The 25271-nt window shown below is 41.7% G+C and overlaps 1 protein-coding gene across 2 annotated transcripts; it reads left to right on the top strand.

The window, feature by feature from the left end:
• Nucleotides 1-279: 279 nt before the first annotated feature.
• On the top strand, nucleotides 280-24174 carry ZNF793 (zinc finger protein 793). 2 transcript variants are annotated; one of them, XM_082608014.1, is made up of 7 exons: nucleotides 280-359; nucleotides 1685-1826; nucleotides 5877-5998; nucleotides 10691-10736; nucleotides 17423-17549; nucleotides 18070-18165; nucleotides 21232-24174. In XM_082608014.1, exons 4-7 carry the CDS (start codon nucleotides 10722-10724, stop codon nucleotides 22212-22214), a joined length of 1221 nt encoding a protein of 406 aa, XP_082464140.1. In that variant the 5' UTR covers nucleotides 280-359; nucleotides 1685-1826; nucleotides 5877-5998; nucleotides 10691-10721; the 3' UTR covers nucleotides 22215-24174. The 2 variants fall into 2 exon arrangements, with proteins under 2 accessions (XP_082464140.1, XP_082464139.1); XM_082608013.1 differs by having other exon boundaries at nucleotides 17420-17549.
• Nucleotides 24175-25271: the final 1097 nt, after the last annotated feature.

The following is a 25271-nucleotide window of genomic DNA, read 5'->3' as shown; positions in this document are numbered from 1 at the left end:
TGAGACGCTAAAAGCGGCAGTGACGTCTGTGTTTAGCGACCCCGGAACACTTGCTTCTCCCCGCCCTAAAATAGCCTAATCGTCTAACAAAGGCCTAGTCATTCGCCTTACGGCGCAGATTGAAACATGGCCGCCCCCAGCAAGAGGTTGTCAAGCAGGCGCGGCCATCATACCTGCCGTTAAAATTCAGAAACCCAGAATCCTGTTCTCTGGAAGGTTGCCAGGTGGCGGCCGACAGCCTCAAAGATGCGACTGAGTCTGCGCACGGCCGCTCCGGATGGGAAATGCTCATACCGCGGAGAGGCGGCGTGGTGCGGCAGTTTCAGGTTATGGGCGCGGATGCGGGGAAAATGGGAAAGGTCAGTGTGAGAAACAGTCCAAATTCAGGACCTGGGTAGGAGGGCGACCAGACGGCTACGGTGGCCCAACTGGGTCAGTCATGGGAACCCGTAAGGCTCAGAGACTGAGGGTACTGAAGGGTTAAGTGATTGGGCGTCCGAGCCTCTTGGGGGAGGGAGTCTGTGGTGGCGGGTTTGTGTGAGTCAGTGTCAGTGTCTGTGAAGAAGATGGATTGGGAGTATGTGGGAATCAATAAACGGGTTCTTGATTGAGAGAGTGCGTGGGGGTCAATTTATGGTGGTCTTCAAGGGTCTGAGGCCAAGTGGGTTTCTTCGAATGCACTGATTTGAATGGCGTTAAGGCTCAGTGATTAGAAGCCTGAGGGGTCAGTGACTGGAGGTTCTAAGTTCTGTTTGGGTACCTGGAACTGGTGACTGTGGAAACTTCGAGGTTCAGTTCTGAGGGTGGTCAGTGAGGATCAGTGTTTGGAGAAATCTTTAGGCCATCAGTGATGAAGACTTCCTTTGGATCATCGATGGGGGTATCTGAGGGCATCAGTGACTGGACTTTTGTATATCAGGGAATGGGGAATAGAGGGATCAATGGGGGGGAGGTGTCAGTGATTGGGACTGTTAGTAATTGTGGGGGGAGGTAGGACAGTGGGAGTCAGCGATTGATCCCCAGTCTTTGGGATAGCATTGGAGATCAGTGTGGGTTCGCCCTCAGGGATCTGTGTAATTCACTGTTTCACTGTTCGGCAATCAGAATGGATCAGTGAGTTTTGTAGTCACTGACTAAGTGGTCTTTGATGGTCAAATTTGGCATTCCGGGGTATCTGTGACTACAAGGACCTCTGGGAGTTAATAGATTGGAGACACCGCGTGTGTCTGTGATTAGGAGGCTTAATGGGGGTTGGTGTTGAGGCTTGCAAAATGCAGACGTTGGGGATGGGAGAGTCAAGGATTTGAGGCTGCAACCCTGCACAGTGGGAACACACTTCACCTATGTGACATGCCCCAGCTGATGAGCAGCCAGTTCCGTTCAGTTCGTTAGGGCGAAAGCCCACTTCAAAACTCTTTTTGAAACCTCCCTCTCTGGGAATTCCCTGGCGGTCCAGTGGTTAGGACTGTGTGCTTTCACTACTGAGGGCCCAGGTTCAATCCCTGGTCGGAGAACTAAGATCCTGCAAGCCACGGGGAGCAACCAAAAAAAAAAAAAGAAACCTTTGTCTCCCTTTTTTACTGTTCCCCACATGAAGGAAAGTGCTTTGAAAGGATCAAGTGTTAGAATTCTCTTAAGTAACATCTTGTTAAAAATGCATATTTCTCCTAATATTTCCTTTAAGGTTCTTTCTGGAAAATGTAATGACATGTCCATCTGTGACAGCATTCCAAGAGTCAGCCTGGTTTCTGGAAATCTATTCTGACTCCATGGCAGCTAGGATGGATGTAACTTTGCCTGTGGTTAGAAAACAAAGGGTTTACTGAGTAAGTATCTAAACTGATGTAAACGATTTTGCTGAAAGAGCAAACCTTGAGAGCATTCGGAAAATACTTTTATCTAGGCTTAACTTAAAAATAATGTTCTCACCACACACACACACACACACACACACACACACACAGAGAAAGAAAAAAAATGGTGATTATGTGAGGTGATGGAGATGTTAACTAACCCTGTGTGGTAATCATTTTGCAATGTATACGTGTATCATATCAGGGCATTGTACACCTTAAACTTACACAGTGTTATATGTCAATTATATCTCTATAAGGCTGGGGAAAAAAAGATGAATTATGGAAGGAAAAGAAACTGGATCTAGAAGTTACTGTGTTTCTAAGAATTTTTTTGCTTCGTTCTGTGCTTTTTAGGCATGGTATGTTTGACCTACGTGAATCTGTGCCATATAAAATCCTGGTAGATCAATTCAATAAACGTAAAACCACAATAACAACCGCAAAAAAGTTAAAGCTACTTTTAGAAACTGTTCTTCACTGAAATTAAAGTCAAACTAATGGTGATTAAGATGGACTGAGACAAAATTACAAATGAAATGCAAATAAGATTTTGACCATTAGCTTAATAAAAGGGTGAAATGCTGAAACAGTATTTTAATTGTTTTTATAAATATTACGTTCAATCCTTATGTAGTCTTTAGACAAAACACAATGAGTATATCACCTTAAGGAGCAAAGGAAGTTGAGAGGTAAGGCAGGTAACATCTTTCAGAAGCCATACATGTCAAGCTTTCATTTTTAGACAAGACAGTCTCTGATTTTTACCTGCACAGAATCAAAGATACAGAACACATATGCAAGGGTAAGGAGTTAGGGCATTTTCTTTTTCTTGTAGCTCTTTTCCTTCATCACCTACACTGTGCTCAATGCCAGGTTTGGGAGCAAATACTTTTTCTTTTTTAAGTTTTTAACATAAATCTTTTATTGAGATATAAAATGCATAGAAAAATATACATACAGCTCAACTAATTGTCACAAAGAGAACACCCCTAGGTGTTCAGATCAGAAAACAACGTTCTAGCACCCTGAAATTCTCATGATACCCCCTCCCGGTTACTACCCTGCCATGGGGAACCATTCTCCCAATTCTAACATTACAGATTAATTTTGTCTGTTCTTGAACTCTAATTAAATGGAATATCTATACCTGATAGGGTGGCAGTATGTGGCTCTATGTGAAAAAATTTTTTAAGTTTGAATATAGATTGTTTCATTTTATTTATGCAAGAAACATTTTTTCCAGATCGTTTCCAGATCTGGACACAGATACACAGACAGTCAAGTGTTCTTATGTTAAGGCTACAGCTCAGTGAATTTTTACATTGCAGAGAACTGTGTAAACACAACGTAGATCACAATATACATCATTTCTAGCATGCCGAAGCCTTCCTTATCAGTCAGTACCCACTGCCGCCCCTGGGTCTAATTCAGTGGATTAATTTTGCCTGTTTTTGAACTTGACTTAAATGGAATCATAGAAATAACCTGAAGCCAAAACATTCATACAATGTGGAAGTTTTGTCTGAAATTCTGAAACCAGACACACACCAGGACAAAATTCTGTTCTATAGCCCTGGCTTGGCCATTTGAGATTGCCTGTTTTCTGTTATACCCTCTGGAATCCAAAAACATAAACATTTAAGTGAACACTGTAGTTTGGGGTGAATTTGGAGTCAGGATCCTGTTAATGAAGTTAACAGGTGAAGGCTGATTCTTCTATGTAGGTAATTTGGAGGGGGACCTCAGAGCCCCCTGGTCAAAATCTCTTAGCCTTTGGAGACTGACCATTGGCTGCAGAGACTGAATAAGGCAGCTTGAAAAAGAGCCTGCAGGGAATTCCCTAGTGGTCCAGTGGATAGGACTCGGCACTTTCACTGCCGTGGCCTCGGTTTGATCCCTGGTCAGGAAACTAAGATACTGCAAGCAGCGGGGCATGGCCAAAAAAAAAAAAAAAAAAGCCTCCATGTGGTTGCCTGCCTCCATTTGACAGTAAGTTGTAGACATGATAGCCCTTTTTACCCCTAATGTGAACTTCCTGAGTACAAGAACATTTTCTTATGTGACCACAATATAATTATCAAAAGCAGGAAAGTTAACATTGAAACACTATTATTATTTTTAAAATTTTTTTTCACATCTTTATTGGAGTATAAATGCTTTACAATGTTGTTAGTTTCTGCTGTACAACAAAGTGAATCAGGTATATGTATACATATATCCCCATATCCCCTCCCTCTCAAGCCTCCCTCCCACCCTCCCTATCCCACCCCTCTAAGTGGTCACAAAGCACTGAGCACTCCCTGTTCTATGCAGCAGCTTCCCACTAGCTAGCTATCTTACATTTGATTGTGTATATATATCAATGCTACTCTCTTACTTCATCCCAGCTTCCCCTTCCCCCTCCGTGCCCTCAAGTCTGTTCTCTACGTCTGTGTCTTTATTCCTGCCCTGCCACTAGGTTCATCAGTCCCGCTTTTTTAAATTCTGTATATATGCGTTAGCATACGGTATTTGTTTCTCTCTTTCTGACTTACTTCACTCTGTATGACAGATTCTAGGTCCATCCACCTCACTCCAAATAACTCAATTTCATTCCTTTTTATGGCTGAGTAATATTCCATTGTATATATGTGCCACATCTTCTTTATCCAGTCATCTGTTGATGGACATTTAGGTTGCTTCCGTGTCCTGGCTATTGTAAATAGTGCTGCAGTGAACATTGTGGTCCATGTCTCTTTTTGAATTATGGTTTTCTCAGGGTATATGCCCAGTAGTGGGATTGCTGGGTCATATGGTAGTTCTATTTGTAGTTTTTTAAGGAACCTCCATACTGTTCTCCATAGTGGCTGTATCAATTTACATTCCCACCAACAGTGCAAGAGCGTTCCCTTTTCTCCACACCCTCTCCAGCATTTATTGTCTCTAGATTTTTTGATAAAGGAGGCAAGAATATACAGTGGAGCAAAGACAGCCTCTTCAATAAGTGGTGCTGGGAAAACTGTACAGATACATGTAAAAGTATGAAATTAGAACACTCCCTAACACCATACACAAATATAAACTCAAAATGGATTAAAGACCTAAATGTAAGGCCAGACAGTGTCAAACTCTTAGAGGAAAACATAGGCAGAACCCTCTATGACATAAACCACAACAAGGTCCTTTTTGATCCACCTCCTAGAAAAATGGAAATAAAACCAAAAATAAACAAATGGGACCTAATGAAACTTAACAGCTTCTGCACAGCAAAGGAAACCATAAACAAGACCAAAAGACAGCCCTCAGAATGGGAGAAAATATTTGCAAATGAAGCAACTGACAAAGGATTAATCTCCAAGATTTACAAGCAGCTCATGCAGCTCAATAACAAAAAAACAAACAACCCAATCCAAAAATGGGCAGAAGACCTAAATAGACATTTCTCCAAAGAAGATATACAGATTGCCAACAAACACATGAAAGAATGCTCAACTTCATGAATCATTAGAGAAATGCAAATCTACAATGAGATATCATCTCACACCGGTCAGAATGGCCATCATCAAAAAATCTAGAAACTCCTGGGTTTTGTTTTGTTTTTTTCCTCAGTTCCCTGACCAGGGATTGAATCCAGGCCCTCAGCTGTGAAAGCCCAGAATCCTAACCACTAGGCCACCAGGGAACTCTCATGGGTTTTGTTAATGGAGGTAACTTTTGGAAAGCCCCTAAGGATGGGCCTTTTAAAATTATCGTTTATCATTCCTGTTTTCACAGATGAGGAAAATGAGGCCCACTGAAGTGAATTGTCTGGACTAGATCCCTTCAGTCAGTTAAAGGAATCACTGGCTTCAGACTTCTGTCTGAGTAACTCTCAGGCTCAAGGTCTTTCCAGAAGTTCCCCCTGCCCCAAACCCGGAGCACAGCCATCATTCAGATATGTCTACTGCCCAGTGTTCTGCAGGCTTCTTCCTCTTAGGCCTCAGAGAGTATTTGGGGAGGGACTGTTCGATGACTCTCACCATGGGGTCTGCTTATCTTCAGGTTTCCTGAGTGCCCTGTACACCTTTGGGTCCCAACACCTCGCTGGACAGCAGGGCTCTCCTTGGGGCCCACAGGACCTTGGACACGTCTACAGAAGGCCCTGTCAGCAACTGCAGCTGAGGGTGAGTTACTGTTTTTTAAAAATATTTATTTATTTATTTATTATTTGCCACGCCACAGACATGCGGGATCTTAGTTCCCCGACCAGGGATCAAACCCTCGCCCCCTGAATTGGAAGTATGGAGTCTTAACCACTGGAACCCCAGGGAAGTCCCAGAGGATGAGTTACTGTGGAGAAATACAGCTGTGAGAGCCTAGCAGACCAGGTAAAAGACCCTCTGGTCCAGGAGATGGGAATTTGGGACAAAAATCCCCTTCTGAAGGAGTCACCTAGGGTCCAGACCTCTTGCCAGAGCAGAGGTTCCTACGTAACAGGAAATAGCATCATCCCTGAGCCAGAAGTTTAGCAAGACTCAAACTGTTGTCTCTCCTTCCAGGGACCCTCCATGGCTACATGGTGGGAGAAGGGTTGGCCCCAAGATTCAGAGAGACAGACAGAAGTGAAAGGGGAGGCAGGGAAGGCCATGTTCTCTCATGTGACAGTCATGTTCTCTCAGGGGAAGGGGACATTGGTCCAGCCCAGTGCATTCTGCCATCTTGTAGTATGGCGTGTGGCCAACCCACTCCCTTATTTTTTCTGGCCCTGTCTGGACTCTTAGCTGCATAGTCACGGAGACCAGGCTGAGGCTGAGTAGCCAAGTCCAGGAAGGTGAGGGAGGCAGTGTAGTGGCCCAAAGCTGGATTAACTGCCCCAGGCCTTTCCTGCCAGCTCAATTCCTAATGGACAGTTCAGTTCTCTCAGAGAACCCCGTCCCCTTTTCAAACCCTCCTGTGACTTCCCTCATAATGAAAAAAGGCAGTGGGAAAATGAATGAAATATGTAAACAATGAAATGCATATGTGTTAACAGTTACAGATTAGAGTAAGAAACATCTGCCACCCAAATCGAGCCACTAATAATATTTTATTGTATTTCATACCAGAAGTTTTACTACATATATATTTCTTAAATAACGGGATTGTGGTTTTTTATGTTTTTTAAAACTTGAGATGTAACTTACATAGAGAATAGCGTGTAGCTTTATGAAATTTTCCATATATGCACCCTCATGTACCCACCACCCAGATCACGATAGAGAATATTTCCAGCTCCTCAAAGGCTTCCCCACTTCTCCCAAGCAGTGCCTGCCCAAAGCCATCACTTAGGTCAGGGTTGCCTGTTTCTGAACTTCATATAAATGAAATTGAAACAAGTAGATCATACCTTGCTTTTTAACTGCTTTTTTGACTTATAGGTATAACTTGATTAATATATTATTTAAGCAAAGAAGTATCTGTATTTGACATTCAAGAAAATCACTTTTTATTTCTTCTGTAGAAGAGACAGGAATCTAAATAGTTCATCTTAATACCATTGAGACAAATTTGTTATATCTTGTGAACGGGATGTTCCTCAACAAAAGACACATAAGGGAGCTTTCTGGGTGATGGAAATGTTCCATATCCTGATTGTGTGGTGATTACATGAGTGAATAATTTGTCAAAACGTATCGAACTGTACAGTTAGAATAGGTTCATTTATTATGTGTAAATTATACCTCAGTAAAGAAAAAGCATTTTTTAAGACACAGTAAGCTCATTGCTCAGTCTCTTCCACTGCTGATACGATAGTTAAATGCCACTTTCACACTAACCATGCTTTATGACTTATGCTTTATGACCTGTACAGTATTTCAGTGCATTTAATGGATATTTATTGTCCATTAAATAAATAATATTTTTTGTCCATTAAGAGAAAAGTAAAACATTAACTCACTTAGCACTGTAGTGTTAGGAATTTTTCCATATATGTACCCTCATGTACCCACCACCCAGATCATGATAGAGAATATTTCCTGCACTTTAGAATTATTCTCTTTTTCAAAAGATGATATGTCAGTACTTCATGAGAAAGAACTTTTGTAAAACAAAGCAAGGAAAATGTATTCATTTGGAAACAATTATTTCCCTTAAAACTGGTGTCTTCTACCAATCACTAAACTAATTGGAAGCTGTTCACTTTCCTTAAAAGGAGAAACTCATAATTTTATTCACATTCTTTCACAGGTTCAGAAGGGCTTCTAGAATTTCCTCCTCTCAGAGAATCTTTACTTTTTCTTAGTAACAACTTGAACAGTTCCTCATCAACACTATTGGAATATATAAGTAAAGGAAACAACAATTTTTACCAACATTATTAAGATATTGTATAAAATTCTTCCTAGCTTTTGAATAATTTAGTAGGTCTGGACCTTAGGTGACCTTGAGACCTCAGTCTTCATCCTGAGGTAGTTTGACCCAATGAACCCTCTGTATTATTAACATTTGGCATGCCTAGGCTATTTTACCAAGAAAATTTACCTCCACTTGTCCAATTAGGACGAGTATTATCTCAGTTCGAGGATGATAATATTATAGGAATTTCACCTTCAGTGCTAAGCTCACCATGTGGGCAAGCTTAATATTTAGGGACACTGAAGTCCTTTTATGTGACATTTGGAATAAATCATTTTTAAATTCTCAGGCTTACTTGACACATAAAAGTATAAAATTAAATAAAGTCTGTTCTTCCAGCCGTGGCCAGTTCTTCTCAGTCTCCTCTGGTTAATTTTCTTTGATCTCAGAATTGACCAACTGTAAGAATAGGGCAGTCACTGATTAGTGTTGGAGGGATTATTTATGATTATGTAAAGAAACCTCAGGACAGTAATTTGCTACACCTGTTTTTACAGGAGAGACCATCAGGATAGTCAAATGGTGTGAATGTCACTATACTCAGGGAAAGCTCTTCTCTGTCCTGTAGGAAAATTATAGTCTCTTCTTTTTGCAAAGGAGAGATACTAGTTGCTTTGTTTTAAAGGTTGTCCTCCTAGACTTTTTCTCAGTGGGCAAAGCCTGGATCTGTGGGGAGTCAGCTCTGGGGTTGACAAAGTTGGAGTTGTCAGCCATCAGGGCCACAACTCAAGAATGCCAATCAGGAGACAAACTCTTGTAGCCCCACAATGGTGGGATGGTTTTCCTGCCCTCAACGGCATGAATCAGTTCTGGTGGATGTAAGACTTATTTCGTCTGAGCCTTGCCTTTTGCTTTTTGCCTTTCTTTTCCTTTTCTCTTTTACTGAGATATAAAATACATAGAGCAAAATGTACAAATCATAAATATACAACTTGATGAATTTTTAAAATACATATACACACTCATTTAACCACCACTTAGATCAACATTTCCATCACCTTAGAGCTGGGGTTGGCAAACTCTAGCCCACTAGCCAAATATGGCCTGCCATCTGCATTTGTAATTAGTTTTATTGGAATACAGACACACTCATTCATTTACATATTATTGTCTATGGCTGCTTTCGTGCTACAACAGCAGAATTGAGTACTTGTGGAAAACTCCATATGACCCCCCCAAAGCCTAAAATATTTACTGTCTGGTCCTTTAAATGAAAAGTTTGCTGACCTACCTTAGAAGGCTCCTTTCTGCCCCATCTCAGTGACTCGTTCCCTTCCCCCATTCTGACTCTGTCTCCATATTATTCGTTTTACCCCTTCTGGAACTTTCTAGAAATGGAATTATACAGTATATTCTCTCCTATGTTTGACATCTTTCATTTGGCATAATGTCTGTGAGATTTATCCATGTTGTTGCATGGATGTCAGCAGTTCATTCCTTTTTATTATTGAATAGTATTTCATTGTATGGGTGCATCACAATTTATCTAGTTCTCCTGGGCAGTTTCTAGTTTTCACTCACTATGATCAAAGCTGCTATGAACATTCTTACATTAAATACAAGTCTTAGTTGAACAATATGCATGTATTTCTCTAGTATTTCTCTAGTATATATCCAGGAATGGAACAATGTTCAGCTTTAGTAGATATGGCCAAATGGTTTTCCAAAATGGTTGAACCAAATTACAATCCCCTCACTCATGTGTGAGAGCTCTTGTTGCTTCTGGATGTAGAATTTCAATTCCAGGCTGTAGATTATTGGCAAAGTATATTCAGACCTATTTATAAGGTTTCTCACTACTGTGAGTGAAAAACTTAAAACATTCTTAATCAATGTTTGGTATAAATTTAGTTCCATATTTCCTAATATGGTGGATGTTTGTTCTCATCTGTTAAAAATTATTTTTTAGGGAATTCCCTGGGGTCCAGTGGTTAGGACTCAGCGCTTTCACTGCAGTGGCCCAGGTTCAATCCCTGGTCAGAGAACTAAGATCCGGCAAGCTGCACAATGCGGCTGAAAAAAAAATTATTTTTTAATGACAATACTTAATAAACTGCTGGTGAATAACAAGGTTTAGCCTTTCAGTAATTATTTGTACCATACTTTAAGTAACCATTAGTTTTATTAATGTTACACAGTTATTTTACTTTGAGTTTTTTTTGTAATATTTTCATTACAGATATAGAAGCCCCTTTTCCAGAATATACTTGGAGCCAGTTATTTAAGTTTTAAGGATCTTGTTTTTTAATAACTTTCAGTTCTTACTTGGTAGCAACTTTCGTTTCCTGGTAAGTCTCTTCTGTGCATCCACATTCTGAATTGAATGGCAACATTTTTTTCTTCTACCCCAGTGATCTAAAGCATGGGTTTTTGTGCAAGATTTACAGGGAATTTGCAAGTTCTAAAACAAGCCTCGTCCCTCACAGCTCTGTTCTCTTTCTCCATCCTCCTCCCCACCCCCCCCATCTCTATCTTCACAGGCCGCAGATCTTTTTCCAAGAACAACAGAAAATGATCGAGTACCAGGTAAGTGTGACATTTACGAGTCTACTTTCGGGACTTCCTTGGTGGTCCAGTGGTTAAGACTCCATGCTTCCAATGCAGGGGGTGCGGGTTCGATCCCTGGTCGGGGAACTAAGATCCCACATGCCGCACGGCGCGGCCAAAAAACAAACAAAATGAGCCTACTTTCCCTTCTTGGGGAAACTGTTCTAGAAAAAAATATATGCATTTCAACCACATATGCTTTGTCATAGGCTGGGTTCTCAGGAAAACAAACTTGGGGATGGAAATTTGCACACAGAAGGTTTACTAGGGAGGCTCTTGGAACACCTGTAAGTCAGTGAAGGAAGCAAGGTGGGCAGAGGGAGTTGTTGAACAGAGGCATCAGCTGATCTTATAAGATGCTCTGGAGCTGGGATGGTCCTCAGTGTTGTCCTGAATGGAGGCAAGGAGGCCTTTGTATTCTGAAATCAACCAGTCATTGGTTGTAGGCTGCCCCAGGGAGGGGACATAGCCTTGGGTGGGGTCGCTCCCTTTGGCCAAGGGAAATTCTCTAAAGGTTTCACGCCGGCAACAGCCAGCCATCTCCTAGCAGCTGGGAGAAGTACCCCGGTACTGCAGGGAGATTTGGGTGGAATACCACAGCCTCTCTATACACATAGACACAATGGCCAGATACTTATTATACATACTACTACTCTACCCTTTTTTCCCAATTAAAATATCCTAGAGATTATACCATATTAATACTAAGAACCATGCCTTTTTTTAAAAAATAACGTACATAATGCTCCATCATATGCATGGAATACTTAACCCATCCCCCATATTATGGACATTCCAGTAGTTTCCAAATTTGATATTTTAAGCAATGATGCAAGGAACATTCTTTGTTGGAATATAGATGTACAAGAGGAGAGTCCAGTGAGAGTCAACTGTGGACTTCCTGGTAGCCCAGCAAAAAGGCAAACACAGCCCATGACTTTCACTGGCCATAAGGAAGAAGTGTATTGTTATTTCCAAGAGAAAACTAGCTTTTCTGGGCACTTCTTTTTTAAGAAGTGTCTTAGACATTGATGTTCCTGTCGGTTTGAACCTTCTCTGGGGCCTCTGGGGGTGGTTTCATCCACGCTTAGGTTGATGCTGGTGCGTCTGTAAGTGACTCCCACATCCATACCTAAGCTGAGGCCTCCTCTGAGAGCTTCAGACCCCTTTGCCCAACATCTGCACCTGGCTGCCCCAGAGCACTTCAGATTTAATGTGTACAAAGTTGAACTCTTGATTTCTGTCCCCTCTTCCCTGTTTCTCATCTCAGGAGATGGTACCATCCCACCAGGCAAGCCAAGACCCTGCGATTTTCCCTTGACTTCTCCCCACCTTCCACCTCTCACACTCAGTCACCAAGTCTTGCTGATTTTACAGCCTCAGTGTTTCTTCCATCTCTCTCCTCTTCATCCCTGTGTTTGGTGAAAATGGCATGGCCTTTTAGGTGCAGGATTATGTCTTTTCTGCTTTGCTCTGTTCTATTCCCTCCCATTCTGTTTCATCCTATCCTATCCCACTCCACCCCATCCCATCCCATTCCATTCCAGTTAGCTCTTTTTGGGAAATAGTGCCCAGAACCTGTCACTGAGCCAGGTCCTGTGCTCTGTGATGAAGCCTGACTGCTGCTCACGCACTACCACAGTATGTTGTTCTGGCATCAGAGAGGGAGTCTAGTTGGTACCTCCTTTGTGTAGGTCTTAGGGTCTCACATGCCAGCTTCCATGGCCTCCACCCTGGTTTTGGTCCTGCCTGCAGATCCATCTGCCTGGGCCACTACTCAAGTGCTACTGTTGCAGGAAAAAGAGTGGGGTGCGAGAGGGTGGTCACATCCTAGGTCTCAGGTGAGTCCCTGGGACGGCCGCCAAGTGTGGGTTCTTGGCTTCGCGCAGGAAAGAATTCAAGAGCAAGCCACAGTAAAGTGAAAGGAGGTTTATTCAGGGAGATACACACTCCACAGAGTGCGGGCCGTCTCAGAAGGTGAGAGGCCATGGGAGAAACACACTCCGCAGACAGAGTGTAGGCCATCTCAGAAGGCGAGAAGCGCCAGGGTATGTACGGGGGCTGTCTGTTTTTATGGGGGGGGGGTAATCTCATAGGCTAGTAAGTGGGAGGATTTTTCCAACTATTTTAGGGAAGGGGCAGAGATTACCAGGAATTGGGCCACCACCCACTTTTTGGCCTTTTATGGTCCACCTTGGAACTGTTATGGCACCTATGGGTGTGTCATTTAGCTTGCTGATGTATTACAATAAGCATACACTGAGGTATACTGAGGCTCAAGGTCTAGTAGAAGTCAGTCATCCACCATCTTGGACCTAGGTGGTTCTAGCCAGTTTATGTTGTGTCCTCAATGGCTGTCATTCTTTTAAAGGTTGTGCCCTGCCCCCTTCCTGTCTCACCACCGTAGGACCCAGCATTCTTCAAGGAAACCTACAGCCTTCTGAGAGTGGAGAGTGGCTGCTCTCAGCCCTTTCACCTCTGTGGGGCCCTATCAATGCTTCTTCCCTCCGGCTACTCCCAGAGGTAGTGGGCCAGTGCCACTGGCACTGTGCAGCGCACTAGGGCTCTCCACCCCACTGACCCCCAGGCACAGGTCCTGGGTGCCCCCCACACCTTTTTTTCTATCCTTTAGAATTGTTTTCCCTTTCTTAACAGATTTTTAAATAATGATTTACAATCTTTTTCTACTTAAAATAGGTACTTTTATATCGTGCTATCATATGCCAAGCACAGTTTATAAAGGCTTTACACATGTTAACTCATTTAAACCTCATAATATAATAACTAAGAGACACACACTATCATTATCTCCATTTAACAGATGAGAAAACTGAGGCACAGAGAGGTTAAAGAGCTTTCCCAGGGTCGCTCATTTAGTGGCTGAGCCTGTATTTGAACTCGAGCAGTCCTGCCCCAGTTAAAAGTCATGCTTTTAACTGATCTGCTCCATTGCCTCTTGCGTCTGTCAGTGACTGTAAAGCAGTGGACGGCAGTCCACAAAACCACCCTCACTTCTGACAGCAACTGTTAAGTTTGGAGGTTCCCAAGACCACCCTCAGGTTTGATAATTCCCTAGGAAAACTCACAGAATGTTATATTCACAGTTAGGGTTCATTACAGCAGACGTATACAGATTAAAATCAGCCGAGAAAAGAGACACTTGGGGCAGAGTCCAGGAGAGTTCCACACACAGGACTTCCATGTGTCCTCTCCCAGTGAGTGTGGACAGTGCAAAATTCTCTCAGCAACCATGTGTGACAATACAGACTATTGCCAACCAGGGAAGCTCACCTAAGCCTTGGTGTCCAGAGTTTTCTTTGGGGGTTGGTAAAGTAGACATGACTGACTGCTGACTTCAGTTTCCAGCCCCTCTGGAGGTTGAGCTGATTGACATCTGTGAGCCAGAGCTTCCCCCAGAAATCATGTTGTTAGACTATCTGGTGTGGCCCAAGGCCCCCAGAGACACTCTTAACTAGGAGGATGTTACAGGGGCTTAGAGATTAACTTCTAGGAACTGAGGGCAAAGGTCAGACCTCCCCTTGGGCAAGGTTAAATTCTCTACTATACAGTCACTTGAAGATAATATCTTAGGTACTAAAGAAAAAACTGTTTACTCACAGAAGTAGAAGTTTTTTTCCCACACCAAACAATTCTTCAAATCTATGCAGACCCTACAAGTTAGGGGGTCAGTCTTACAAGACTGCCTCCCACTTCAGATGCCTATTTGATATCCCAGGTGGTCACCTGAACTTGTGAGTAGCCAGCTATAAATTGGGGGTTCCCATGACCCCCTCCTCAGTTTCGATAATTTGCTATAACTCACAGAACTCCGGGAAACACTTTACTTACTATTACGGGTTTATTATAAAGGATATTATAGAGGATACAAATGAACAACCAGATAAAGAGGTATGTAGGGCAAGGTACAGAAGGGTCCTGAACACAGGAGCTTCTGTCCCCTTGGAGTTTGGGGTGCACACCCTCCTGGCTGTGTTCACGAACCTGGAAGCTCTCCAGGGTTTTTATGGAGATTCCATTATTTAGGCATAATTGATTAAATTATTGGCCTTTGGTGATTAGCTCAATCTCAAATCCCTCTCCCCTCCCCAGAGATTGGGGGGTGTATGGCTACAGGTTCTAACCATCTAGTACCTGGGTGGTTCCTCTGGCAACCAGCCCCCATCCTCAAAGAGTTACATCATTAGTATAAACTCTGAGATGATTGACAGGGGCTTGTTACTACTAATAAAAGACACTCCTATTATTACTTCTGTCGCTCTGGAAGTTACAAAGATTTAAGAAGCTCTGTGCCAGGAATCAGGCAAGAAGATCAAATATATATATATATATTTCTTTTTTAAATTTATTTATTATTTTTGTCTGAGTTGGGTCTTCATTGCTGCACACGGGCTTTTCTCTAGTTGCGGCAAGCAGGGGCTACTCTTCATTGCGGTGCACAGGCTTCTCACTGTGGTGGCTTCTCTTGCAGAGCATGGGCTCTAGAGCGTGGGGGGCTTCAGTAGTTGCGCCACGTAGGCTCAGTAGTTGTGGCTCATGGGCTCTAGAGCACAGGCGCAGTAGTTGTGGTGCACGGGCTTAGTTGCTCCGCGGCATGTGGGATCTTCCCGGACCAGGGCTCAAACCTGTGTCCCCTGCATTGGCAGGCGGATTCTTAACTACTGCGCCACCAGGGAAGCCCTATATTTCTTAATATATCACAATATCACAGATGCCTTCTTAGGTTAGTACCTGTGGGTCTTTCAGCAGCTATCTGGTTCCGGGGCACTGGGCTCTTTGGAGAATTTGTTCTCTGTGCCCTAAACCAGAGGACTGACTGCCCGGACAGTGTAATCTGAGGCTTGCCAGGCTGTGGAGCCTCCTTTCCAAACTTCCTCCTCTGGGTCTCCAGCTGGACCCCTCTGCCATTGGCCTCTTGTGTTTTAGTGTCCCTTGGGGCTCTGGCCTGAGTACTCTGCTTATCCTGTCTCCTTGCTGAGAGAGACCACACTGTGTGACTACTTTAGCTACCACTTCTCTGCTGATGGTTTACACAGCTTTAGCTCCATTCCTGTTCTCGTTCCTGACATGACTCATGTCCATCCTGCTGCCTGCTGAGTGTCTCCCCCTTTGTGTCCCCCAACACACCACGTCCTCTTTGCTTTTGCAGTTTTTCTCAGCTGCAATTGAGATTGGTGACCAGTGTCACCCAGTTGCCTTCGAGATACCACAAAGGTAAGGGTGTTACCCTTATGCCTTCTTCACACCCCACAACCAGTTAAGGTACAGGTTCTGCTCTTCTTTACATTGGTCCTTCTCTATCTCACTGTTTCCGTCTTACTTGTGAGCATCATCTTCCACCTAGGTTAGTACAGAGTCTTTCCTTTCTTCTTACTTCAGGTCACCCACCACATTCCTCTTTCCATCCATTCACTTTCAAACTATCTGTGAGTTCTGTATCTCTTGTAGGCAGTATTACTTTTTTTTTTTTTTGCGGTACGCGGGCCTCTCACTGCCGTGGCCTCTCCCGTTGCGGAGCACAGGCTCCGGACGCGCAGGCTCAGCGGCCATGGCTCACGGGCCCAGCCGCTCCGCGGCATGTGGGATCCCCCCGGACCGGGGCACAAACCCGCGTCCCCTGCATCGGCAGGCGGACTCTCAACCACTGCGCCACCAGGGAAGCCCGGCAGTATTACTTTTTTATCCAGTCTAACAATCTCTGCCTTCTTGGAGTGTTTAATCAGGTATTAAATAACCTTATAATTTAATATAGTTTAATTATTGGTAGGATTGGATCTATATCTTTTTAGCATTTAGTTTTCTATTTGTCCCATCTGCTTTTGCTTTGTTTCTTTTCTCTTGTGTGTGTGTTTTTGTGCGGATTAACTGAATATTTTTTAGAATTTTATTTACTTCAGTACACCTCTTTGCACTGAGTTTAGTGATTACTCTAGGGAACAATGTCCCTCCTTAACTTTTCACAGTCTGCTTAGAGTTACCATTGTACAGCTTGACACGGAATGTAAGAAACTCACCACCTGCCTTCTAGAATGTGCTTTCTACACACCCCACTCCCTTGATAGATTTCTCATTGTCTTAAAGTCCATCATTTCATCAGTCACAGGCCTCTGTACTCTCCCCTGTAACTGAGTGACTTGCCATCCTTAAGATCACTGTTTGGCCCCCGTGCCTTTGTTCATGCTGCTCCCTCTGCAAGGCAGGCAGTTTTTCCATCTCTGCAGAGAAGATTCATATCCCTTGGCTCTGAAGCCTAACTAGACCCTGATAACTTTAGTGGACCATTCACTTCTCTACATGCCGTAGCCCGGATGTCCTACTGTCACAGCTCTTACCCTTTCACCCTGAGGGCCTTACATATTGCTCTCCCTGCCAGGCTGTGAGCTCCTTGAGGTCAGGTGCCACCCATGACTGTGTCCCCAGCAACCAGGACTGGGTCCGACACAGTCTTCAGTCAATATGTGTTGACCCAAATATAAATGACAGTGGCTTCCAATCCCATCATATATAGTCCAAAGCCAGGAATATAAAAGGCATCCTAGATAAATGATCATAATAAGCTCTGACCTATGAACATTATAAAAATTCAGAACCATCCACCTCTGCCTACACTTTCCCCACGTGACTCAATGTCCTTTCATCTTCAGCAGAGACCTGTGTCATTCAAGGATGTGGTAGTGGGCTTCACTCAAGAGGAGTGGCACAGGCTGAATCCTGCTCAGAGGGCCCTATACCGGGATGTGATGCTGGAGACCTACAGCAACCTCGTCTCAGTGGGTAAGAACAGCTGTGCCACACAATCTAGATTAGGCTTGAATGACCACCTTTCCTTTTTCAGGTGCTCAAAGTAACTGAAGTACCTAGAACCTCTGAAGTACCAAATACTTTCTATGTCTCAGACACTGTTTTAGCCACTTTTAAACTATTAACTCATGTCATCCTCATAAGAGCCTTACGAGGTGGGTACTGTTCGTACCACTATTTTACACATTTGGGAACTGAGGCAGAGAAGGTGAAGTAACTTGCCGAGTGTCAGCCATGCAGTACATAGCAGAGCCAGAGCGGGATTTGAACCCCAGCAGTCTGGCTGCACAGTGTGTATTCCTAACCCTTACACTGCATGCTTCAGTGAGCTTGGCTTGAGTTTCAGTGGTCCTGGATGACTAGTTCCTTTTGAGTTCTGGACAAAGTGTGTGTACAGTCTCCTCCCAAGTACAGTGTCTGTTGTGTAGCCTTTAATGCTGCCTGAGAAGACCAAGGAGCTCAGTCCAAGGCCTGGATCATTTCCCTGGAACAGGTTATGAAGGCACCAAACCATATGTGATCCTCAGGCTGGAGCAGGAAGAAGCACCATGGATTTGTGAGGCATCATGCTCGGGCTGCCACTGTCGGGGTAAGTAGGATAAATCCAGCAAAAGATGTACTAAGGGAGGCTGGCACCTTTGGGATTTTGTTCAGGGTCCAGCTTTTAAAAGCCTTAGAGCTTTGAAAACCGCTGGAGACATTTCTCTGAGAGCTTCAGCCTTCTTGGTGACCCTTCAGCCTCCGTGCATCCCACCTCCCTGTGTGCTTGCTCCCTCTCCTTTTCTCCAGAATCCTTGGTCTCTCTCTTGAGGTCATCAGTACACTTTCTCTTTCACATTCAGGCATTCTTACAAATAAGCTTCTGTGATTCTCTTGTTCTTGCTGATTCCTTCCTATTCTCTATTCTAACAGTTTTTGGGTAAAATGCCCCAGACCTGCCTGCCATACTCAGAGTCTCACTTCCTATCCTTTCCTTAATCCCTTAAGTTATCCCTGAGTCCCTTAATTTCCTAAGTCACAGAGGAAGAAGCAGTGAATTCCAGGAAATGAACAGGGACAGTTGGGTAGTGAAGGAGACGCCTGAGTTTGGCCCGTCTTAACCACTTCTATTTAATTTTCAGAATAACTGCCCTTCTCCCATCAGCTCTGTGAAATATCTCAACAATAACCCCTGGTATCCTGAGTGTTGGTAACCTACTCTTTAGAATGCCTCTGGACTTCTGCTTCTCCAGTAGAGTCATGAGTTTAGCAAGAAGAGTCAGTGCTATCTGTTTCTGGATCTCTTTATGCCATTTGTACTTGGTGTTATAATCACATGGTTGAATTAAATATTATATAAACCCCAAACACATTCAAGTCATTTCATGCTTCTCCCCAGAATAGTGTCTTTGAGATTACCACCATCCAGCTTTCACTGGCTGTAGTAGTAGCAGCAATAGCGGTAGAATTTCTGGCCAACACTGTGTGCTCACTTTGTGCCAGGTCTGTTCTCAGTCCTTTACATATATCAACTCATTCAACCCTTACAATACCTGTGAGGTCTTTATTACCAGCCTTTATTCCCCCATTTACAAATGAGCAAACAATCACAGAAAGGTTAAGAAACTTGTCTAAGAACATATAACAAAGTAAGGGACCAAATGGGGATTTGAACCCAGGTGGTCAGGCTCTAGAACCAGTATTCTTAACCATCACACTCTGGCACCCTCTGAGGTGTATTTTGCTTCATGAAACTGTTCGTCAACCTTCCTGAAACCATTGTAACCTGGCTATCAACTGCTTTTCTTTTCCCTCTTTCAAGAATTTTATATAGTAACTGCCAAAAAATAGTATCCAGTCAGCCTTCCTTTCTAAGTTCGCTGTATCCTCTATTTCCCTGGCTGTAGCCCAGCCTTTTCCTTCCAAGGGACTACTGCATTTTCTGTTTTCCAAACTTGATTCTCTTCTCAATGGTGTAACTCCCTAAAGAAGTCATCCGTTCTGAGACCATATGATGCTCACAACCGGCCTCTTTGCCATTTTGCCACCTTTTGTCCACCTTGTACCACCTAGGCTCCCCTACCCCCCATTTTACCAGTCTGGATCATCTCCACAGTTATGTCCACTTATCCCTGTTTTTTGTCGAGCAAGAACTGAAGCCATCGTCTTTTCTACTTGCTACCTCCCCTCCACCTCACATGCACACAAGTGCATGCATACATATACTTCACCTTACTTCTCATTCCAGAGTTTTGCTACCATGAGCTCATTTTGAAGCTTCTCTCTCTGTCACCCTAATTGTTCTATGCATATGTGCTAGTTTTGTTGGTTTTCCTTTGAGAAATGACTTTAAATCTTCCTGTCTACTTTTCATTTTCCACTGACATCTCCTAAAATTGGACCCAAATTACCTCATGCCTGAATGTCTTTAAGTTAGGGGTTCTTAATCATTTTTGTGCCATGGAACTCTTAACCATTCTGGTGAAGCCTAATAGACCCCTTTTTTACATATTAAAAAAATAAAACCCATAAGATTACATGAGATACAAATTACTAAAATACAGTAATTACTAAAATAAAGTTAGAAAATGCAATATCAAAACATTAATGATGTTAATGATATTAATGATAATAGTAGATATACTTCCTTATTTATACATTAAATTATGAGATCTCCCATCAGGTCAAATAACTGTCATGATCTCAAAGTAGAGATGATTGTAAACATATTTTGAGAAATCTGTGACAACTATAGTGTGACATGAAAATACCTTATTCACAAACTAGGACAGTTACAGGAGCTAATATTACTGTGTTTTGTTGTTCACATTCATAATCAAAGGAAATGCTCAACTGTAGTTTGAACAGATTTCTATATACCAAGTTAAGAGCTCCTGCTTTAAATTCTAGTTAGCTTCGTTGATTCCTTCTTTTATCTAGTTCATCTTAGAGCCCTTGCCATTTATATTATTACTAACTAGCTCAACATAAGCTCTCTGACTGCTATAACAGTGCTTGTCAAACTCTTAATATGATAACGAAGCATCTGGGCAACTTGTTAAAATACAGATTCTGATTCTGTAGGTTTGGGGGTGGGGCCCAAGATTCTGCATATCTGCCTACATATCAGTTCCCAGACGAGGCTGATGCTGACCATTGAGAACCATGCATTGGGTAACAAAGTGCTTTATGACATTTAAACCCCTTTCCTCTGTAACAGGGATCGGCAAACTTTGGCCTATAGGTCAGCCACCTAATTTTGTGCATAAAGTTTTATTGGAACACAGCTGCACCCTCCTTACATTTACATACTGGCTGTGTTCTCACCATACAATGGGAGAGTTAAGTAATTGTGACCGAGACCATATGGCCCACAAAGCCTAAACTAGTTACTGGTCCTTTAAGAACATGTTTGCCAACCACTGCTCTATAATATCTTCTCATCTTCAAAATTATTTCTCTCTATCATCTATGACATGTTCCATTACATTTGTGCCAGTTTCTGAATCTTCTGTACTCGTATAATACTTTTCCCTGCATTGGTGCCTTTAGTTATGATTCATGCTCTCTATTCATATACTGTGCACCCTTAAAATTTTTAGGGCATTTCTCAAATAGTTTTATTCCAGGTCATAATAACAGATTCATAAGGAAAGGTTTGCTGTACCTTCTCCAGAAAATATTTGGCAAGGTAACGTCCAGAAGAAAAGACGGCAAGACATGCTTTTGAGGCAAGGTACATTCATCAGCAAGAAAACGTTGCCCAAGGAAAGAAGCCATGAATGTAATAAGTTTGGGAAAATACCACATCTGAGCACTGATCTTTTTCCTTCAGTTCAAAACCGTAATAACGGGGACTCTTGTGGAAAGAGTGTGAACCATAATTCAGACTTGAATGGTTTTAAGAGAAACTATTCAAAAAAGCAAGATGAGTGCTATGGATATGGGAAATTATTACAACATACAAAACATGATAGAAGATCTAATGGAGAAAAATTCTGGGAATGCAGTCACTGTGAGAAAGCTTTCAGCCATAACCCAGCACTTATGTATAAACCAGCAGTAACCAATTCTCTTGTGTACAAACGGAAGAGGGTTCCACCTACAGAGAAACCCCATGTATGTACTGAGTGTGGGAAAGCCTTCTGCTACAAGTCTGAATTCATTAGGCATCAAAGAAGTCACACTGGGGAGAAGCCATATGGATGCACTGACTGTGGAAAAGCCTTTTCACATAAGTCAACCCTCATTAAACACCAGAGAATACACACTGGGATAAGACCCTTTGAGTGTTTTTTTTGTGGGAAAGCCTTTACCCAGAAGTCACACCGCAGAGAACATCAGAGGACACATACAGGAGAGAGACCCTTTGTGTGCAATGAATGTGGGAAGTCATTTGGTGAGAAGTCATACCTCAATGTACATCGAAAAATACACACAGGAGAAAGACCCTATCGTTGCAGAGAATGTGGAAAATCCTTCAGTCAAAAGTCATGCCTCAATAAACATTGGAGAACTCACACCGGAGAAAAACCCTATGGATGCAACGAATGTGGCAAAGCTTTCTACCAGAAGCCAAACCTCAGCAGACATCAGAAAGTTCATGCTAGGAAGAATGCTTATAGGAATGAAAACCTAAAAATTGTAGGAAAGCCTTGAGCAAGATATCCTATTTCATTATATGTGGAGGAATTCATCCTTAGGAGAAATCTCATTCATCTAATGACCAAGTGTTTTATCATAAGGCAAGTCATGCTCCAATTGTGACAGAAAATTTTATACTAAAGATTATAGAAAATATTTTATAAAACATAAACCTATTCATTCTGGCTTATGAAAGTTTAAATGATAACAATACAAAATATATGTGAAGAAAATTAGAGGTATATTATGGTATGTCCCACAGTGATCCACATAATAAGCACTATTTATATTTTAGAATTATAAATGTGAACTTAAAAATTATGAATTTCAAGCACATATGTAGAATGCCATTCACCAAACTTTTTCACTCTTAAGTATCACCATTGTCTTTTGGTATCTAACAATACAAAAAACAATAATAATAATAATAATATGGCCAACTATTTTTTTAAAAAGCTTTAACATATTAAACCAGCACATTTTCTCCACCTTTTCTAGTACAACTGGCTTTTTAATCAGGAAGAAAGTAAAGTTGAACCAACAGCACAAACCATACAAAAAAGAAAAAATTGGAGGCGGACTTAAGATTTAAAATTTTAAAATAACAATAAAATTCTTGAAAGAAAATGAAAGGAGACTACATGTACAACCTAGGAATTGGGGGAGATTAACTTTACCAACCCAGGACACTCAAAAGCTGTTAAAAAATAAATATTTGACTACATAAAAAGTGCAATCTTTCGCATGGCAAAAGATGCCATCAACAGTCAATAAACAACGATTTTGGGGAAAATATTTGCAGAGCCAGTCAGAGAAAGAGTGGTCTTCGTATTGACAGGAAAAAAATAACCCAATAGCAAAGCATGGCAAAGAATGAATAGACAGTTGAGAGGAGAGCAAATCCAAGTGGCTGATGGGCTTATCAAAAAAATGGTTAGCCTCAGTAGTTGTTGGAGAATGCAGATTAAAGTTATAATGAGATAACAGTATGCAATCAACCTGACAAAAAAAGAGCAGGAATGCTTTTTGCTGTCAGGACAAAGGGTGTTCTTAAGACACTGCTGGTAGAAACATAAATTGTTACAGCTCTTTTGAAAAGCAATCTGACATCTATTATAACTTAAAATACTTATGCCAATTTGGGGAATCTTCTCTTAGAAGTAAAACCCCAATACATAAGGGACATGTACATTTATTGTGAATTGTTCCTAGTGGCAAAAAACACTAGGATCAAAATAAATGCCCATCGCAGGGAAATTGGAAGAGGGAAGGAACTATTATATCCATTCCATAGGATGTTTATATAGCCATTAAGGTGGACAAGTTAAAACTATGCTAGTGGACTTGAATGGAATTCCAGTTTTCTTGAGAGAAAAAAGCAAGGTAGAAGTGTGTAAAATGACTCTGTTTTTGTAAATCAGTTACAAAATGCTTCTAGGTGCTTATGAGTAATAAACATGTATCATATATGTTTGTGTAAGATTTTATATGCATGGAGAAAAGTATAGAAGAGTATACATTGGGTTCGGGGAAGGTGGGTGATGCAGGTGGATAATGGGATAGTCAGAGAAGGAAAATGAAAGCCCCAAAGGAAAATTATGTAAATAACTGAACCAAGTATGATATGTCAAATATGTGATTAAGAAATTTGAGGGGGAAGCAGAACTCTACTAATTTGTGGAGATATTTGTGGTATATTGTTAAGTGAAAAGAGAAAATTTCAGAATAATGTATATGAATCTATTTTTTTAATTAAAACACGTATATGTGTATTTATGCATGTGTGTGTTTACATGAACCAAGAGAAAAGTGTGGAGGGATATAAAACAAGGCATTAACATTGGTTTCCCTGGTGGGGAATGGAAATGTAAGTAGTTGTTTAATTTATATATCTTTGTATTGTTTTACTTGTTACAAACATATATTACTTTTGTAATTTGAAAAACAAAATAAAGGGGGGAAGAGTGTTTTGAAATACATGGCCTTGCAAATGTTTTTATTTTCTGACAAGATGGCACTCTGGCCTGGTCTATTGCCTCTCCCCTAGCTCAGTCCTTGGGATATCACCAGAGTAAAAGAAAATATGTAGATCTAAAGAGGCAATACTTTGAGAACCCCTCAAGTAGATTGGCACCAAAATGTTTATCGGTAGTTATTTAGCAAAATGATAGTCAACCACAGAAAAGATTATGATACCATTAAAAGGAATGATACATAAACATCTATACTTGCTGAAATAGTAGCATGATAAAAGCAGGTTATGGTACAGCATGCATGTCACAATTACACTAAATAAAGCCTGGAAGGATATGTTGTGATAATTTTAAGTAGTCATCTCGTTTGCTAGGCTTAAAAATAATCTTTATTTTTTTCTTTGCGTCCTCTTTTTCTTTTTTACGATAAGAAAATATTAATTTTACAAAAGGAAAAAAGAATACAGCTGCCTTCAAAAACAAAGTTATAATTCCACCATGAATTCAAAGATAGCCTATGTAACACAATTTACAGTGCAGTAATTCTGTAGGCCACAGATATAGAAAAGACGGCCCTAAAACATAAGTTAATACAAACTACATAACCAAAACAGAGAATAATTGCGAAGGAATTATGGAATAAGTAGTTTTGGGATAGAATCTTTTTTTGGGGAAAAGGGAGTTCAATTTAGACCTTGAATTCACATTTTAAAATACATTTGATTAACTTTATGTATAAAATTACAAATACATTAGAAAAAATAGTGTTAACAGAGTGTAATGGGTTGAAATATGCTGAGGTCCTAACACCTGGTATCTGTGAATGTGATCTTACATGGAAATAAGGTCTTTGCACATATAATCAAGTTAAGATGAGGTCCTTAGGATGAGCCCTAATGCAATATGACCAGTGTCCATGTGAGAGAAGAGACACAGAGAGAACACAGTGTGGAGATGGAGGCAGAGGTTGGAGCAATGCGTCTACAAGCCAAGGTATGTCAAAAATTGCTGTTGTAAGAAGCTAGGAGAAGGGCATGGAACAGATTCTTCCTCGGAGCCCCAGAAGGAACCAACCTTGCCAACAACTTTGATTGTGGGT

This window comes from Mesoplodon mirus, assembly GCF_964341445.2.
Source record: "Mesoplodon mirus genome assembly, chromosome: 19".
NCBI lineage: Eukaryota > Metazoa > Chordata > Mammalia > Artiodactyla > Ziphiidae > Mesoplodon > Mesoplodon mirus.
This window is presented reverse-complemented; position numbering and strand designations above follow the sequence as displayed.

Bases quoted from the DNA above. Each gene is read 5' to 3' on its own strand.
- ZNF793 (XM_082608013.1), top strand. The intron at 17,550-18,069 runs GTAAGAACAGCT...TCCCTGGAACAG, and splicing joins CAGCAACCTCGTCTCAGTGG to GTTATGAAGGCACCAAACCA. The intron at 18,166-21,231 runs GTAAGTAGGATA...TACCTTCTCCAG, and splicing joins CTCGGGCTGCCACTGTCGGG to AAAATATTTGGCAAGGTAAC.